At 41.4% G+C, this 20,052-nt stretch overlaps 1 protein-coding gene across 6 annotated transcripts in view; it reads left to right on the forward strand.

Moving 5' to 3' along the window:
- usp19 (ubiquitin specific peptidase 19) overlaps positions 1 to 20,052 on the forward strand; it is a 43,542-nt gene continuing 23,490 nt past the window's right edge. For 5 of the 6 annotated variants that reach the window (XM_061680620.1, XM_061680628.1, XM_061680592.1 and 2 more), the window contains exons 1-8: positions 1 to 376; positions 4,610 to 4,978; positions 9,228 to 9,356; positions 10,944 to 11,080; positions 11,182 to 11,721; positions 13,869 to 14,250; positions 14,339 to 14,498; positions 14,612 to 14,683. In XM_061680620.1, the coding sequence (XP_061536604.1) occupies positions 4,774 to 4,978; positions 9,228 to 9,356; positions 10,944 to 11,080; positions 11,182 to 11,721; positions 13,869 to 14,250; positions 14,339 to 14,498; positions 14,612 to 14,683 (1,625 nt within the window). In that variant the 5' untranslated portion in view covers positions 1 to 376; positions 4,610 to 4,773. The remainder of the gene's footprint in view (positions 377 to 4,609; positions 4,979 to 9,227; positions 9,357 to 10,943; positions 11,081 to 11,181; positions 11,722 to 13,868; positions 14,251 to 14,338; positions 14,499 to 14,611; positions 14,684 to 20,052) is intronic. The other variant, XM_061680601.1, reaches the window with a different exon arrangement.

Here is a 20,052-nt window from a genome sequence, read left to right on the forward strand (position 1 = left end):
TTTAGGCTCGGCGGGCCAGGATGTTGATGTTGTCCGAAACAAAGTAACCCCGTCGCCGATTGCACACTCGTCAATGGCACCATTAGACTGACCGTCTTTCGGCTATCGTCTTTTGGTGAAAACACAAGTACACAATTAACGGTTTCATTTTGTCCGAAATGGCTCCTGGATAAAAAAAAGGAAAAGAAAAACGAAAGAACATTCCAGAAGCATAGCCGTGGACTGCGGGTTTGCGAGTGCGGCAAGGAGCTGAGCGGCCTGCTGTCGCCAAGAGCAGCGAAGAAAGCTCGGCAGCTGGTGGGCACGCACAGCAAGCAAGTCGCCGGACATTGTGTACACGCACACAAAAATACACTTCGCCTTCAATTGACACTCGGTGAGTATGATGGTTTCATTACAATATCAACACAGAGCCTTGTCCCAGGTGACCCAAGTGTAAAATGGAGGTTAGCATTAGCTTTAGCGGCGGCTAATGACATTAAGCGATCGACTATTGTGTCTCTGCTGCAGAATTCAAGATGTTGACAGTCGAATGAAAGCATTTAGGTGAACGTTAGGGACAGTTAAGCATGAGTAACACACTTTTGACTTTGCCATGTTAAAGTCTAAGCGGCAGAACTACATGTGGTGTAAATGTGTCGATGTTTTTAAAGACGCCAGTGCTGCAAAATCAGTGGAGGGCTGGAAACATGATCTCGTAAAAACTGAACAATGTAGTAGAACGCACAGAGTGGTGCATTTCAAAGATACACGGCGGCCTTTATCTGCCACTTTGGCAGTAGGGCAGTGTCAATAACAACCATTGTGTTTACGCTAGCAACCACAAGTGCTGCTGCTGTTAAGCCTGGTTTTCCAAACCTTTTTTTGAGCCAATGCAATTATTTTACATGACCAAAATGTCACTGTGCAAGCCAATAATACTAATAAAAAAAAAGTATATATTATAGGGAAATTATGATTTCGTCTCCTCAGTTTGAAATCCGGGACTGTTTAGTTGAATACGATCGTATTATTTCTCTTATATGAATGGCACCGGGTGGATACACAGGCTAATTGTACCTTCTGCCGTTGAGTGGAAGAGTATTTAATTGCTCTGCTTGTCAGTATGCGTCACCGGCATAGATATATGAATGAAGATTCATTATTGTAGTTAGTAAATAATCGTTTTCGAGCAAAGTAAGGGAATTTAAGCAAGAGTGTTTCTGTATTTTTAGTGCCCACATAAGAGTATATTTTTTAAGTGCGTTAAAACTGCAATGTTTGATTTTCATAATTATTTGGACCCTCTGTATTACATAACAATTGACAGCGGAACTAATTTCTTCTACTTGTCATTTTTAGAACTGTTTCTATCACGGAGCGACTGTCATCGGGTAACATTTTTTAATTAAGGGGACAGAACTTTGCTGAAAATCTTAAATTATCACTCAATCTCATGATAAAACAAAAGGTGTCCTTTAAAACCTTAATTTGATAGCATAAACAATATTTAGAGTTTTAAGTACCACTAAACTGGGCCTGTCACTGATGATAAATTAAGTTTCTCACCTTCATTTTACAATTTATCTTTTTGCAGTATGGCTGATGTAATTCTAAATTAAAGATTAAATGTTTCATATCATTTAATCTAACTTTATTTTTTAAAAATGTTTATTTTACATGTTGAGTGGATTATGGACTGCAAAATTTGTGTTAGTGTCTCAGAGTGACAGGTTTATCAGGAACAGATTGCTCATGAAGTACAACTATTTCTTCGACACTATTCAAGGTGGCAGCATTATATCACACCTGCTGATTAGTACATTTGAAGAATACAATTTAGTGGTAAACGTCTACCTATTCAATTAAGGCCTTATTTTCCCATATGCTTAAGTCAGAAAAGGTACGCAGCTCTGAGCTTTTCTGACTGGGGCCGTTCTGCCATCCACTTAATTCTATCATTTGCACACCTTCTGGCCATGTGCACACCCTGGGTGCGGTAACCCTGAAGTGTGATCTTTCCCTCTCATATCTGCCAAAGACTGAAGCGTGTTTCCTCATGCGCACTCCAGAAGCTGTAGTAGGTCTAGTGTCCTGGGAAGGTGATACATCATATTGCATGTTTTGTTGGGCCGGTGCAGCCTGACGAGAAACCTGGCCCACTCACAGACTACCCAACATCTGTAATGCGTCCCCACCACATTATGCTGCAACGCTAATCAACACAAGCTGGTTCACTTGCTTTTCTATCAATGCGGGCTCGCTCCATATATTCAGTTATGAGCACAGTGTTCTGATTTATGATGAGATTACTTTTATTGGATTTATTAACTGCAGAATATCAAAACACATGCTCCTTCATAGTAGCCTGTTAGATGAGTGGGGCGCACGTCTAACTGGCAATGATTAATTTCCAACCCCTATTAAAGATGTCCCAATCCAACTTTTTCTCTTCCGATCCGATACTGATATTACAGCCTGGAGTTTTGTCTGATCCGATATAAGCAATAATCATACTTACTTTACTTATTTTGTAGCATGGAATGTTCGAAAAGGTTTGCTCGAGTGATAGTCCATTAAATAAACATAATTTCTAAGCTGTGTAGCAGCCTGAAAAAAACCCTCTGGGGGGAAAAAAACTTGTGGTGTTGGAAGTATAAAGTTTGACTACCATTTCATGGTATGTTAACAAATAGATGTTTTATTTTGTAAGAGGTGAGGGCCTGGAACACCTGTAGCCTCTTAAGAATATTAAAACCCTCACAGTGGTTTGGGAATCACTGGTGTAAAGCTACTTGGCAAGGCAAAATGTATTTACCCTGTGTTTAGACCAGTGATCTCCAACATTTATGGAGCCAAGGCACATATTTTGCAATTGAAAAATCTCACGGCACCCCAACAAACAAAAATGTCACAAAAAGTAGATGCATTAATTACTGTATGTACTTCCTCCCATCTAATAGAAGATCATTAATTTGTTCTGTCTGTCACTTTGCCTCACTAGCATAAATAGATGAATAAAGATACATTATTTCTTGGAAATAAAGATTTTTTTTATTAAGTACAATTTTATATTTCCCACGCCACACCTAAAGAGCGCTCACGACACACTAATGTGCCCTGGCACACAGGTTGGGAATCACTGGTTTAGACACATGATCAGGGAGGCTTTATGCAAGGCAACAATTTCTCGTGTCCTATGCCAGTAATTGGATAATTGTCTTGCAAATTAAGCAGCATACAGTTTCATATTTCTCAAATTGTTCAATTAACACCTTATTTGCAAAAAATGATTTACCATTATATACTGTATATAAAAAACAAATAGCTTCAGTTTCAGAAATCTGTCTGATTAGTCTGTAACAGTTTGTCAGTGGATGACTGGTTAGCACATCTGCCTTACAGTTCTGAGGACCCGGGTTCAAATCTGCCCTTGCCTGTTTGGAGTTTGCATGTTCTCCCCGTGCCTGCGTGGGTTTTCCCCAGGCACTCCAGTTTCCTCCCACATCCCAAAAACATGCATGGTAGGTTAATTGGCAACTCTAAATTGCCCGCAGGTATGAATGTGAGTGCGAATGCTTGCTTGTTTATTATTTATATGTGCCCTGGCATTGGCTGGCGACCAGTTCAGGGTGTATCCTGCCTCTTCCCCAGAGTCAGCTGGGATAGGCTTCAGCACACCCGCGACACTAGTGAGGATAAGCGGTTCAGAAAATGGATTGATGGATGGATGTTTTTTTGGGATTGTCTCTTTTCTGCTGTTGAGTAAAACATGCTTGCGCTAAAGCCCACAATGCTGTCAATGGAATTTATATTTTATATGGGGGAAAGCACAGCGAAACTTACAATCTGATATTACAGCACATCGATTTTGGGGTTATCCATTTTTATATCGTATATGATCGTTAATGTTGATAATTTATAGAGGAGAAAAGCGAGATTCACGTCAAGTTAAAAAGTCTAATTTGTATGCACATATAGGGGTCCTCAATTTATGACGGCGTTCAGGTCCTATGACACCAAAGTAACCCGATTTTGTACGCAAGCTGCAACATGCGTCGTCTCTCTTCCTAACTTACAGTAATGCTTGAGTAAAGTCATAATTACAGTAAATAGCTGTACAAAAACATAGTCCATAAATATAAAACAATGAAATGAAAAACAAGTATAGCATAAACTGAGCGTACTTTATTGTGCTACGACATATTCTTATGCCGCTGTCCATACTAATTAATCGTACGCTGTCTGCAAACGCTATAATTTGAAGTAAGAATTTCTTAATATATGGAGTATACATTTTAGTGTGTCGTAAACTAAGGATTCCTGTAATTGAAAGTCAGGCTGTGACTACTGATAGCTGATGTTGGCCTATGGATGCGGTGCCATGCGACAAAACAATGCAATATATCACACTTAAGTACCACAGTTTATTTAAAGATAAATTCAGGATTGAAGTAATCATATTTACTCATGTTGAATTGGAGTCAGCGCACACCTGACAAAATTAAAAGTGCCTCTGATTGACTGACTGTATATTTGAGTAGATAAAAGTAGTTTATCACTCTTTACAATCATGGTCATTGAATAATTGAATGAATGATTTTGTTTGTCTCCCTACTTGATGCCGTAGCTTCCCTTCCCTGTTAACCTTCCAGATTCTGTTCTGAGAGAGGTCCGACCAGTATCATCGCCAAGATAGCTGGGCCAAGCAGGAAGCGGCACACCTCAGATCCAGACCCCAGTAGTGGTAGTGAATCTGGCGACGGGCGGCCCGTTAGCGCCAAGTGTCTGAAAATGTCCAGCAGCGGTGGCAATGGGACCGCGGGCCGTCGCGGTGGAGCTCCGAATCAGCAGAGGGGAGGTGGCGACCATGGATCCGAGCTGTCCTCTAGCGCCAGTAAGAAGAAGCAGAAGGACAGAGCTAACCAGGAGTCCAGAGAGGCCAAGAGAGCTGCTGTTGCTGCAGGAGTCGATGGAGTCCTTGCAGAGGTCAAAAAAGGTACCGTAAGTAGTCCAAATTATGAAAAGAACAAACACATTTCTAATCAAACTACAATAAAAACATTTGAAAGTTTTTATTTATTTATTTATTTTTTTAATTATTATTGTAGTGTGTATCTGGCAATACTGAGTCCGATCCAATATCTTGGTATTGCATTAAGACGAAAAGGATAGATGGGCTGCGACGGTACTCGATAAAACTGAAAACGTGAGGTACGCTCTTGCATCAGAATCAGAATCATCTTTATTTGCCAAGTATGTCCAAAACACACAAGAAATTTGTCTCCGGTAGTTGGAGCCGCTCTAGTATATGGTGGTACAATAGGCCCTTATAGAACATGGTATTTAATTTTGTACCCGGGCTACACACTCTCGGTGAGGTAAATAAAATATACCCCGAATTATCAGTGATCGGTTTGTTTTCTGGACCTCAGTAATTATTTAGTTTGCCTCTTCTTCCACTAAAAAAAAGCCCAAACGTCTCTTTTATATACGGGATATGCGTTATCAGGATGTATGATGTTCAAATCTACAGAGAACAAGCCGGGGTGCGGTCCTCTCTGCAATCCTTCATAAAGTGGCCATCCCTTACGGATACACACAGCTCATTACTGAAAGTCACCACGAAAGGAGGGGGAAAAAAAACCCAAGCGAATGTTGTGCTGATGTAGTTTGATTTGCTTAACAATGTTAGTAGAATGTCAATGACTGTTGTCTTGTAGTATTGACAAAAGCATGATTGGGCTCTAGTGAATTAACATTAATACCTACACAGTATGCTACGTTCCCACCGGACGTTAAGCAAACCTTCGCCTCGCGTCCCTCACATGAGTTTGCAGGAGTTATACACCAAACGTGTATTCGCTTATTATCCGCCACATTGATATGCTCCTCCCACCTCGGTCCTCTTCAGCGGTTTGCTGGTGCGCTCCTGTCAGACCACGTGCAGTGTGAGCAGCCATTTTGCTCATTATTACTTATTATTTACTCGGCCTGTCACAATAATTACTATATCGACTTATCGTTCGATAAATAAAATGGACACCATAGTTTTTCCGGACTCGATAAACTGTCATTGTTGAGGTGAGCTGGCGTGCGGATCACACAGTGAGCCGACAGAGTTGGGCGGGAAGACAGCGGTTGCAAGATGCGACGCAACGCCAAATTGAGAAGACAAAAACAGAAAATGGTGAAAGTGTGGGAGAATTTCATTGTGAAATGCAAGGCAAGCACCTGTTCATCATAACATGCTTTCTCTTTGCCGAGTATGACGCCGCGTTGCGGAACCCTAGAGACGGAGGTGAAATGAACATAGCGCAAATGAGGTTAATGTTAGTTTACTAACATAACATTTGCCCTGTGGGCTGCGGAGTGTCTCTAATCATTTTGAGTACTGTCGAATGTGTGGCTTGTTTATTACGGTGACAAGTACAGTATAACGCAACCACAGTGGTACATACAGGGTGCATTTTGCTCAGTGTAGTCACTGTGTGACATATGGTCAGTCTGATAATGTCTAAGTGGCAAAACTTTGAGTCAAGTTGGTGAAAAACGTGGCAAATGTGGCCAGAGAGGAATAAAAATAAAATGGGTCATGTACCCAAACAGAGGGTTTTGGTGGAGTCAGATGAAAGAAATAATTGTTTTCTCTTGAGGTTTCTTCATTTTAGTTTGAACAAATTGAGCCCTTCCAAAACTTGTAATATTACAATGAATATTTGTCTTATTCCTAGTCAGCTGGTCTAATCTTATAAATGCACTTCCATGAACCTAATGTATTAATGTCACAAAATCCTAGAATCCTATCAGTTTAATGATGCACAAAAGCTATAAATGCTTTTTTTTTAAAAATTTTTTAAAAAATATAAATTGTCTAATGGTTGTTAATGTCCCCTGCTATTGGCTGGCAACCAGTTCAGAGTGTACCCCGCCTCTCGCCCGAAGATAGCTGGGATTGGCTCCAGCACGCCCGCGACCCTAGTGAGGATAATCGGAATGGAAGATGAGTGAATGAATGTTTTATGCACAGTGTGAATTTAGGAAAAACAAACTTGATTACAGCCGGCACAACCGTCTGGTTAGCACATCTGTCTTACAGTTCTGGGGACCGTGGTTCAAATCCCTGCCCCGTCTGTGTGGAGTTTGCATATTCTCCCCGTGCCTGGGTGGGTTTTCTCCGGGCACTCTGGTTTCCTCCCACATCTCAAAAACATGCGTGGTAGGTTGATTGAAGACTCTAAATTGCCCGTAGGTGTGAATGTGAGTGTGAATCGTTGTTTGTTTCTATGTGCCCTGCGATTGGCTGGCGACCGTTTCAGGGTGTACCCCGCCTCTCGCCCGAAGATAGCTGGGATAGGCTCCCGCAGCCCGCGACCCTAGTGAGGATAAGCGGTAAAAAAAATGGATGGATGGAAACTTGATTATATCATAAAGGAAACCTATTAGTCATATGTTATGAAGTGAAATTACCTTTTTTTCTCATTTGTAGTCATTATTGCTATTTCATCAAGCAAAAATATAGTTGATCCACATATTCAATTGTTTGAATACTAAAAGATTTAGCTGCGGCCCTACATTCATCTCCCCCATTATTGTCGTGTTTTTATTGTTTAATGTAACCTTTGCTTCTCGTGACCCTGTGCAATTAGGCTGCAAAAAATTGCTCCTCAAAATTAGGAAGTTGCTCCTCCAATAAAGAAATGATAACCGGTGTTGAAAATGGATGGATGGATAGTTAGCAAAACTGCTCCTCAAAGAAATTGTGGTTAAAATTATTACAGGAAGGGGTCTCAAACTGTTCCAATAAAGCATACAATTGTCGTAAGTGTCTTGTCATGGAGATTATTTAAGATTTATATTCAGGATAGTTTGGTATTTACTTGACGTGCGCCACTACTTTTTCCTCCATTTATTTTATGCATAGGGTGTATGTGTGTTTATTGTATGACAGGAAAGTTGATGTGACATGAGTCATTGCAACCACCCAGAAAGGATAGTGTTGTTCATGACATTTAGAGGGAGAGAGAAAGGGAGACAGAGAGGGGGTGAGTGAAAGTCAAGGCTTTTTAGTTGTGTTGCAGGCTAAATAGGAAGAGGAGCACACTTGAAACTGAGACTTTGGACATGAGATTCAGCTTGAATCACTTCCACAGCTTTGTCACATGCAAATTGGTATACAACTTTTCTAATTTTTCTTGATTCTGAGGTTTCTATTGCGTAAAATATTATATGATGTCTTTTTTAAATACGCGCATGGTTTATGTTTTATTTACCTGTCATAAAATGTGTGTGGCACAGGTTTTTGGGTGTTTCTTACCGTCATTGGTGCGTTCATTGCACTCTGTCAGTGTGCTGAGATGACAGCTTACGCATGTGAGGGCAGTGGCAGGGCCTGAATAAGTGTGAGCAGGTGCACTTCTTGACTGACTGTAGGGGAGTTTATTTGTATCGAGCCTGATTCTGCTAGTCTGGTCCCACTAGTCTAATGCACAGAGCTTAATGTAATGTGCATTTCACTAGCAAAAATGAATGAATGACTGTCTTGTTTTGATAATTGATTGAAAAAGAGCTGGGGAAAGTGTTTTGAGTTCAGTCATTACAAACAAGCTGGAGGATCGGAATATAGTTTCTTTAACTGATTTGTTGACAATGAGGAGGCTCACTTTTCAAGACTATATATATAGCCTTTATTTCACATTAATTAAACATTCCTAGCAACAAGGCAATTGTGTTTTTTCGCTATGTGAGGCATAATATGGGATTTCATTACATGGCAGCAACCAGCACAGGGTGCAAGTAATTCATGTTCAGTTAGTCAGCTGCCTAAACGGGCAGAGGAACTAGGAGACAAATGATCAACATGACAACATTAGCAGACCACTGAAGTCCATCCAAATTGTCTTTTTCTATCAGTTGGCCCAAACCATATGGTGGAACAACACTGGTTGTCGCTAGCCTCTTTCTTACTGGGCCTCTAAGATGGAATTTTCTGTTCTGCGTGAAAGGTATCCATGTTGGTGCTGTGCAATCTGGACAAAATTGTAGCTCCCGATATAGCGAATATTAGATTCCGATAACGGTATATCTTACGATATAGTATTTTTCTTAAAATCATATAAAGTGAATTTCAATTTCCTCATGTATTTTCTAATTAAAAAAACAAACACATTTTATATAGAAAATACAATAAAATGAATAAAGACTAAATGAAATATTACACATTTATTTTGATTGTTTTGCGCTTTCAGATGTCTTTGTGGATTGGAAACAAAATGCCAATGAAGTGATCATCAAGTTGCGATGTGGGGAAAGTGTGCAGAACATCGAGGATGTCAACACAACCTTCACCGATACACACTGCCATGTGCACTTCTCAGGTAAAGTCATCGTTGCCCCACATGAACAATAGTTGAGTTTGAAAGAAACGTTCATGAAAAAGAAAACATGAAAGTGGTTGCAACAGGGATGCACCTTTCTGAAAATTCGATCCAGTATTGCACATTGTTTGAAACAAAATTATGCTCAAATCTGTTTGTTTGGTAATGTAAGCTCTCGTCATCAAATTTTCAGAGCCTCTTTATGGAAATTTTTAATACAGTAGAACATCATAGTACAACGCCCCCCTGAGGTTGTACAATGCACAATTGGTCACACAAAATCTTGAGTTCAAATCCTTGTCACGCATGACATCACGTGAGGTATCAGCACATAGAACTAGTTTAGTTGAGGTTGAGTGTGTGAAAAAACAGCCAAAAAAGTTTGAAAAGTAAAAGACAAAGGATGTTACATGAAGTTCGAGCATTCACAATCCAAACAGTAAGACTCAGTCACTGACAGTGCAGAGCAAAAATATGTGAGTGAGGCACATCTGCAAAGTGACTCACTTTGTGTTACCTCTTAAACTCATTCAGTGCCGGCCCTCCCAGTTAACATGGATATTTGACTTCTAAAGCAGTCAGTGGCACTGAATGTGTTAATTGTTGAACATTGGTTTTGTTTTTACTCTTGTATGATGAATTAAGCATCTTAACGACTGAAAATCAAATCAAAGTCCTCAGGGCATTGAATCGATCACAACTGTACTCTTATGTTTGTCTCAGATGTTTCCCCTCTCATGCGAACAGGCTTCATCAGTTCATACAACAAGGCTTAGTTAAAATGCACTAGTGTTTGTGTGAAAAACTCAACTATTTATGCTCCAACCTAGAAGGATACCCCAAACCACATAGTATCATTCTTTTGGAATGCAAAAAAGGGGGAGAGCCGTTAAGCCATCCATCCGTCCACCAGAGTTGTTGGGTGGAAAGTCCCTCATTGATATTCCACTCAGTTATAAAGTGGATGTTGAGTTACCTAAAGGTCAAGGAGGCAGTGCTGTTTGTTGGAGGCAGAATTATTGAGTTTCGAAAGTGAGACGAAAGGACGGCATATGACCTTTGTGTATATGGACTCTCTCACTCCTCTTTCAAACCATCTGTCTTTCCTGTACAGAAAATACACATTTTTGTCCTCAAAAGAGGGCTGTTTCTCTTGGAGCTGCAGGTAGACTGCTGAATCTTGACCTCAGGACTTTGCCCGTCTGTGTTATGCCACCTGTCTGCTCAGTAGTTGCTTGGTTTCCCTAGTGTATGCATCTGTGCATTCCTCACTGCACTTGACTGCATACACCAGATTGCTTTTCTGCGTATGTGGTGTCTGAACTGAGGTGCCTCTGTTGTTTTGGATATTTGATTAAATTCTACAAGCTTCCAGATAATCAGTATACCAAGCAAGCAAATCATACACAGACAATATGTTAATTCTAGTAAAATTAGTTATAATGAATATAGTCATGCTTCAGTCTGCATTCATATACTATTCTGCCTTTTGTATCTCCTCCTAGATGGTGTTACTCCATTGTTTTAGCAAAGATGAATTTCCATTCAATTTTAATTTTGTACATCTGTGTCTGTTTCCTTTTTCAGATGATCGTGAGTGGACCTGCCAATTGCAGGAGGAAATAGAGGCCTCTTGTAGTAGAGTGCAGTACAAAGAGAAGGGAGGATTTCTGTTGCTCACCCTGCACAAGAAGATCCCTAGTCACATTTGGCCTTCATTAAAAGTGAGTTGACAATAAATTGAACTGAATTGGTTAAGTTTTGATCCCACCTCATGCTACAATTTTGTTTAATGATGACAACTTTTCCATTTGCTGTTTTTAAGTCCAACAAGAAGGGGAAAGAAGTCGGACCCATTGAGACAAAAAAGGCCAAGCTGCCAGAAAGGAAGTCTGTAGCCTCAGAATTATCAGAGCATCTCAAGTTGTCCTCCCCGCTGGAACAGCATCAGTCTCAAGCTCCCTCGTCCCCCTCACACAATGTATCGAGATGCAGCGGCAGTAAAGCTGAGCGTGGAGTTAAGCGGCATCTAAAAAGCAAACAACTGTATGACAAAACCTCCACGGACTGTGTGGCAGCGACATTTGAAGGTGGGGACAGCGCAGCGGTTTCACTTAAGCGCGTCCCCGTTAAGAACAGCAACCAGCAGCCCCAAGAGCCAAATGCAAAGCGCACCATTACCCATCTTCCCAGGAACACCAAGGAGGCCAAGTCTTCTACTGAAAGAGACATGGACTCAGCTCAGACTAGAACATCACATGCACACCTGCCAGCTGTAGACCTCCCTCAAACACCACACAGAGATGGAGACAAGAGTATAGAAAGATTAGTCGATGAACATGAACCTGTTGCTAACCAGATTCAGGTTAGTACAAATGCTTGTTGAAAATTTACCACTGATGAAAATGTGTTTGTTTTTCTGTTGTTCTGGATCATGGGTCTTTACAACTTTATGAAAGGTATGGTATGTTTTAAGCCTGTGCACAAAAAAATTGAGAAACGTAAAATTACAGTAGTGTTAGCAGTGGTAACTTCTGGCCAGGGTTATCGTAGTTTGGGATTTTCCAATATAGTTAGTTTTCGTTTTGACTCTTGATTTTCAAATTCAGTTACTGTTCATTAGTTTTTAGAGTAAGTTATAGTTTTTATTTGTTTTTATTTTATCCAAAATGCTTCATTTTAATTTAGTTTTTATTAGTTTCAGTTTTAGTTAAAAAAACATTTTTAATCCGGAGTATTTGTCAAGTGTGAGATTTATATTAAAAAAAAAAAAAGGTAATGTGTACTATATACTAATTTACTATACTACTATTAATAAATACCATGAAAAAAATTAACTCTAGCAGATGAACAACCATCCACAAATCAAATGCAGGTACTGTATAAGTCCACAGAATTTGAAGTGCAATAAGTGCAGTGCGTAATACTGCTTCTAAGGTTAGTATTTATTTATTTTTTTTATATAAATGTGTTTATATGTTTAACTTAACTAAAAAATAAAGTTCTTATTTGCAAGTTTTCCATGTCACTTAATTGAAAACTTCTCAAGTGGACTTCCAGATTTGTGACTGTTAGATAGATAGACAGACAGCTTTACCGACTGTATCTCCAGTGAAAGTGGCTCCTGTCTGTTTTATATTTTATTTATTTATGTATTTATTTATTTTTTGAGTCCATGATTATTGTGACAAAGCTTTTCAAGTTTTCCTGCTGTTATAGTGCTGTGAAAATGTCCTGTTGTTGCAGTAGTTCAATCAGGTGCTGTGTCAGTGAGACAAACTCATTTTGTGCTTGCACATCTGCCTTTCGTGGCAGGAAACAGCGGCATTTTGAGACTCTCAGCAGTTGTCCGTTTCGCAGAATATTTCCCTAAAAGATGAATAACCGGGCGGCACGGTGGACGACTGGTTAGAGCGTCTGCCTCACAGTTCTGTTCAATCCCCGACCCCGCCTGTGTGGCGTTTGCATGTTCTCCCCGTGCCTGCGTGGGTTTTCTCCGGGCACTCCGGTTTCCTCCCACATCCCATTGTTTGTTTGTATGTGCCCTGCGATTGGCTGGCAACCAGTTCAGGGTGTACCCCGCCTCCTGCCCGATGATAGCTGGGAAAGGCTCCAGCACTCCCGCGACCCTTGTGGGGATAAGCGGCTCAGAAAATGGATGGATGGATAGATGGATAAATAACCAACATGCAGGTTCCGTGAAGCCGCTAGCTAGTCGGTAGCCGTCTTAGCCTATAGCAGGACACAGCAACAAAAACAGCTTGGACGTAAAAGTTAGATTCACGGCAAAACTTGCGCTTGGTCTGGAGAGCTGTCAATACGAAGGCGCTGCCCGATGTTGTCCTTTTTAAGCGACACACAGTAATTACTGTGAACTACAATTCCCAAAGGACAGTTTGACCTTCCTTTCGTATCTGTTCTGTGTCTATGTATTTATACGAAATAAAAACATTTAAAATCAACGTTGAAAGCTCATGTATGAAATTAATTGACATAGACGAAAACTGACATTTTCGCTGTAATTTAAGTTAGTTTTGCAAATGTAAAATGTCGTTTTAGTTATTTAAAAAAAAAACATTTTTGTTTTATTTTTTCCATTTACAAAAATGTTTTCCATTCCTACACTCATACGTGGCGCTTCAGGCCAGCTGACCAGCAGCTCAGTGGAGATGGAGGTTTTTCTATTTCTCTTTTTCTATTTCTGGCCCCAAACTAGGTAATGACCTCTTTGTGCACATAAAACAAGCTTCCCAACTGTCACTGTCCATGTTTAAAAAAACAAAAACAACTCTTGAACTGTAATTTTATTCCTTTGTTTTTAATTCAGCAATGAGACTCTGCCCTTGTCTTAAGTGTTTTGTTTTTATTGGTTTTACCTTTCATTTTTTTTTGTTTAATTTGTATTTCTGTACAGCACTTTAAGCTACAGCTTTAAAAAAATGCTTTTTAATAACGTTTAGTTGAGTTGAATATATGAAAGCTGTATCAGATCTTTATTCTCTTTCTGTTTAGGAGGCCGATAAACCATATGACTCCCCAGACACACAGGACAAAGGCTCTGAAACTCGGGATAGTGAAAACGAACCAGAAGTTCCTGTAAGCACATCTGGCTCTCTGAAAACTTTTGATAACCATGTTGGTTCAGCCTTTCCAGAAAGGAGCACAGACGTAACAAACGCTGAACCAGAGAAAACAGGTCAGCATCACAAATCGGTGCAGGATGCTCAAACCCATCAGCAGCTCGGTTCAAGAGGGACCACCCCTGTGCCCTCGCAAGATGTGTCTGCCGAACAAGAGCCAACACCGGTTCTGACCCAGATTCAAGGGAGCTGTGATGGAGAGGAGAAGCGTGACCAGTCCAAAGAGGAGCCACCCCTCATAAAGCAACAGGAAGGTTCGTCTTTGCAATGTTGAGTCCCTCTGGCGCTGTCTGTTTTTAACTGATCTTCTAAATGAACGTAATAATGCATATTACTTCACAGTAGTGTCAGAGCCGATGGTAAACCTGAAGTCTGTGAAGAATGACTCGTACGAGAAAGGCACAGACTTGATGGTAGTAAATGTCTACATGAAGGGCATCTGCAGGAACACATCAAGGGTCATTTTCAGGGAGCAGGATTTCACCCTCATCTTCCAGACAAGGTACTGAATAGAAGCCTTCCAGTGGAGTGTTGTCCTGCTCCTTTCCGCAAATTCAAAATCCATACGCCAGCCAAATGACAACTCTTTTTGTGTCACCATCTTCTTTTTGATAGTGATGCTAACTTTCTTCGGCTTCATCCGGACTGTGGACCAAACACAATCTTTAAGTGGCAAGTCAAACTCAGGTAACCTCTTCACTCTTGAAGTGGTGATCGCTCAAGTGATGATTTTATTTTTGTGTGTTTGCTAAGTCCTAAAATAACATATTAGTATTGCTTGTTGTGGTGAAATATTACTTTAAAAAGCATTCCCGCATTCAAGAAATGAATCACCTCATAGACTCTGTATTCAAAATAGGTACCAAAACAAAGCTCAAACTGCTGACTTCACATAAACAACAAGGATGTTCCACTACTCATAAGAGCGCAGTTTTTTTTTTTTTAAATTTAAAATGTATTCTCCATCCGAGGGAACAAAATACGAGATCCTACATCATAAATATGTGATATATACAGTGGGTATGTAAAGTATTCAGACCCCCTTAAATTTTTCACTCCGTTATATTGCAGCCATTCGCTAAAATCATTTTAAGTTCATTTTTTCCTCATTAATTTACACACAGCACCCATATTGACAGAGAAAAACGGAATTTTTGAAATGTTTTCTGATTTATTAAAAAAGAAACACAGAAATATCACACAGCCATAAGTATTCAGACCCTTTGCTCATTATTTAGTAGAAGCACCCTTTTGAGCTAATACAGCCATGAGTCTTTTTGGGAACGAGTTTTTCACACCTGGATTTGGGGATCCTCTGCCATTCCTCCTTGCAGAACCTCTCCAGTTCTGTCAGGTTGGATGGTGAATGTTGGTGGACAGCCATTATCAGGTCTCTCCAGAGATGCTCAATTGGGTTTAAGTCAGGGCTCTGGCTGGCCTATTCAAGAATAGTCACAGTTGTTCTGAAGCCACTCCTTTGTTATTTTAGCTGTGTGCTTAGGGTCATTGTCATGTTGGAAGATGAACCTTCGGCCCAGTCTGAGGTCCTGAGCATTCTGGAGAAGGTTTTCGTCCAAGATATCCCTGTACTTGGACGCATTCCTCTTTCCTTCGATTGCAACCAGTCTTCCTGTCCATGCAGCTGAAAAACACCCCCACAGCATGATGCTGCCACCACCATGCTTCACTGTTGGGACTGTATTGGACAGGTGATGAGCAGTGCCTGGTTTCCTCCACACATGCCACTTAGAATTAAGGCCAAAAAGTTCTATCTTGGTCTCATCAGCCCAGAGAATCTTATTTCTTACCATCTTGGAGTCTTTCAGGTGTTTTTTAGCAAACCCCATGCAGGGTTTCATGTGTCTTGCACTGAGGAGAGGCTCCCGCCGGGCCACTCTGCCATAAAGCCCCGACTGGTGGAGGGCTGCAGTGATGGTTGACCTTCTTGAACTTTCTCGCATCTCTCGACTGCATCTCTGGAGATCACCAACAGTGATCTTTGGGTTCTTCTTTCGCTCTCTCACCAAGGCTCTTCTCCCCCGATTGCTCTGTTTTGGCCGGACGGCCAACTCTAGAAATGGTTCTGGTCGTTCCAAACGTCTTCCATTAAAGGATTATGGAAGCCATTGTGCTCTTAGGAACCTTAAGTGTTATGTTGTTGTTATGTTACGGCCTCATCACCGAATGGAATAAATTATTTTTTTCCCTGTGGAAAAAGATTTTTTTTTAGTTTTGAAAATTTATTAAAAGTGAAAAAACAAAGACCTCACATGTACATAAGTATTCACAGCCTTTGTTCAATACTTTGTTGATGCCGCAATGGCAGTAAATACATCCTCTAGTCTTTGTCAATATGATGTCGCAAGCTTGGCACACCTATCTTTTGGGTAGTTTCCCCCATTCCTCTTTGCAGCACCTCTCAAGTTCCATCAGGTTGGATGGAGAGCTTCAGTGTACAGCCATTTTCAGATCTCTCCAGAGATGTTTGAGTGGATTCAAGTCTTCTCGCTGGCTGAGCCACTCACGGACATTCACAGAGTTGTCCTGAAGCCACTCCCTTGTTGTCTTGGCTGTGTGCTTAGGGTCGATGTCCTGTTGGAAGGTAAACCTTCGCTCCAGTCTGAGGTCCTGAGCGCTCTGGATCACGTTTTCATTCAGGATGTCTCTGTACATTGCTGTATTCATCTTTCCCTCAATCCTGACTAGTCTCCCAGTTCCTACTGCTGAAAAACATCACCACAGCATGATGCTGCCACCACCATGCTTTGCTGTAGGGATGGTATTGGTCAGGGGATGAGCGGTGCCTGGTTTCCTCCAAACGTGATGCCTGGCATTCACGCCACAGAGTTCAATCTATGTCTCATCAGACTAGAGAATTTTCTTTCTCATGGTCTGAGAGTCCTTCAGGTGCCTTTTGCCAAACACCAGGTGGGCTGCCATGTGCCTATTACTAAGGTGTGGCTTCCGTCTGGCCACTCGACCATACAGATTTGATTGGTGGAGTACTGCACAGATGTTTGTTCTTCTGGAAAGTTCTCCTCTCTCCACAGAGGACCTCTGACAGTGTGACCATTGGGGTCTTGGTCACCTCCCCAATTGCACAGTTTAGAAGAGCGGCCGGCTCTAGAAAGAGTCCTGGTGGTTCGGAACTTCTTCCATTTATGGATGATGGAGGCCACTGTGCCTTAAACCTTAAAATCAGCAGAGATTTGTTTACCCCTCGCCAGAGTTGTGCCCTGAGACAATCCTGTCTTGGAGGTCTACAGACAATTCCTTTGACTTCAGCTTTGGTTTGTGCTTTGACATGCACTGGCCACCTCTAGGACCTTATACAGACAGGTGTGTGCCTTTCCCAAACATCTCCAACCAACTGAATTTACCATAGGTGGAGTCCAATTAATCTGCAGGAACCTCTCAAGCATTATCAGTTGAAACATGACGCACATGCTCAATTTTGAGTTTAGTGGCAAAGGCTGTGAATACTTTATGTACATGTGATTTCTTAGTTTTTCCATTTTTAATAAATGTGCAAAACTTTCGCACAAAAAAATGTCACATCATTATGGGGTGTTGTGTGTAGAATTAAAAGGAGGAAGGGGAGTTGAGACCATAGGAGGCGCTGTAACCGTCTTGCAGTGCGACGTGTGAACCCACGTGGCTCTTTCAGCAACTTTCATAGCTGTGTGAGTTACCAAGAGGACTTGAAAGGGCCCAAGCCAGTGCTGATGTCTCAACGTCTTACGCCAGAAGTTCTTCATCAACACGAAGTCACCAGGTTTGATGTTGTGCAGGGGTCCGTCAGCCGCTCTGGGCAGTGCTGAGAAGACTTGTGGAACAAATTCGTCAAATACGTGCAATACTTGATCATGTTGTCTTCGCAAATGTGTATCCAGCGGCGAGCCTGGAGGCTTCAATCCGACGTGGAGGCTCGGCAAAGAAGATCTCAAAAGGGAGACAAATTGTGCCTAGGAAGCACACGCATTATCATATACATCAACACAATTAGTAGGCACTTAATCCAATTCAATGTTGTGTTTTCACAACATTTACTCAATTTGGCTTTCAAAATCCATCATTACATGTTGAAATGGTCATTAGATGGTGGATGTGCTGCCTGTTAAATGAGTGGATGTGGTGTGCTGGCGTTGTGTTGGGCACATATGAGATATTTTATTTTTTGCAGAAGTCAGATGTAAAAGTGCAAAAGCCCTACGTAAACCACTGACTGAATAGCAGCAATTATCGCCCCTTTAGACATGGTCTAAGCCATGTCAATTTTGCATAACAAAACAAAAAAACAGTCCCAACACCATCCACAAAAGACGCACCGCACTGTCGCCACAAAGTGTGTTCAGTGGGAGTAGACAGTGAGTGAAGGTCAGTGAGAAAAAGAGGTGCGGGTGTGTGAGAAGAGGAGAGATAGGTAGGAGTGAGGCAGAAAGCGGTAACAGAAGGGAGAAGGATGGCGTCGAGGAGACCAGCAACCTTGTCATGGTGAAGAATAGGTTTCCTGTCATATTTCAAAAAGTTGCGAACCACTCACACGTGAACCACTCCAAAGGTCCGTGTAGATTGAAACAGATTTACGTTCTGCTTGTTGGCAGCCCTCAGTGAGAGCTAGCAAATCAGCCGCTAGCACCAAGTACTGAGAACGGAGCGGTGAGTAAAACACAACGTGGAAGTCATCAACAACAACAAAGCCGCTGCGGCAGGAACCTGTGTCAAGGTGTCGTGATGAGGAGCTATCAACATAAAAAATTAAGTCTGAGTTTTGCAAACGTGTGTCGGAAAGATCGACACGTGGTGTGCATAAATGTTCTAATTCTGAGATGCAAGAGTGTGGCTCCCCCTCGTCAGGCAGAGGCATAAGAGTGGTAGGGTTAAGAGTAACTGTGACATGGGGGAGGCCCAACAGCACTGTGTTGTAGCGCAGCCAATATGCAGCAGACGGCTTTGAGTAGCGTTGCTCCTGTAAGACATAATTTTATACAGTGAGGAACGCACAAAGTTAGCGGAGAATACCCCATGTAGTCACGTGGCGAGAATTCCCGGTTCCTAGGCGGCCACCGTGCGAAGGCATGCAGGAAGGCCCCTTGCCACTGGATGTAGTTGGCGAGAGAAGTACTCCACTGGGCGAAGGAGTTCGCCATGGCGCTGAAGTAACGGAAGTCATGTTGCCATGACGCTCGTCCACAACCTGAACAAGGGGCTTGGATGAATCAGGAAGCCCAAGAGCGGAGGAGGACTGTAGGGCATGCTTCGTTCGCTAATAGCGCTGAAGTCTGCTCCGCCAGAGAAATGTGTAGTGTTTTGGTTCGGAAAACAGACAAAACAAAAACACACAGCTGCACAAAGTCATGACTGGAGAGGAAGGGGGGGAAAAAAAGGGGGGGGGGGGTGGGGGAAGAAAAATTTACGATATTTACTGTTTTGTAAAAAGAAAGGAGGAAAAAAAAAAATCATCTCAAACTGCCGTAATGAAATGCAATTTACAGCATGAAACATTCCTTTTAAGGATTAAATATATTTTTATGTTGAAATTGTTAATATTGCTATGTTTAACTTTGAATGTACAATGATAATTATCCCAATCTAATAATTTAATTCAATGAATATTATTTTGTGTGAATGTGGACTTGCACTATTCTAAGACTTTGAGCAGCCTCCTTTTCTCTTTTTTTCCAAATGGAATCCGTCTTATCAGTGGACTACTCCTTTTGAGGTCTCTAGGCCTCATTCTTACTACTTCATAAAATAAAAGACTACAATATCACAGCGTCACACTAGTTAATCACGAATCCTCATTTCCCCACAACTTATTTTTCCCTGCAGCAAGAACTCGACGCATTACATAATAACCAGAGTTTACGCCGATCTGATCCGTGTGATCGGTATCGGCTGATAATTAGCATTTTATGCTGATTGGCTGATCGGCTCTGATGTCATAATTTGCCGATCCGATCAATAACGTCATCGATCGGCTCCGCACAAGACATTTAACTCGGCGTCGCCGTTGCGTATGAATCCAAAAGCTAGTTTGTTTTTAGCCTTGTCAC

The sequence above is a fragment of the Phycodurus eques genome, chromosome 1 (genome assembly GCF_024500275.1).
Source record: "Phycodurus eques isolate BA_2022a chromosome 1, UOR_Pequ_1.1, whole genome shotgun sequence".
In the NCBI taxonomy this organism is placed as follows: Eukaryota; Metazoa; Chordata; class Actinopteri; order Syngnathiformes; family Syngnathidae; genus Phycodurus; species Phycodurus eques.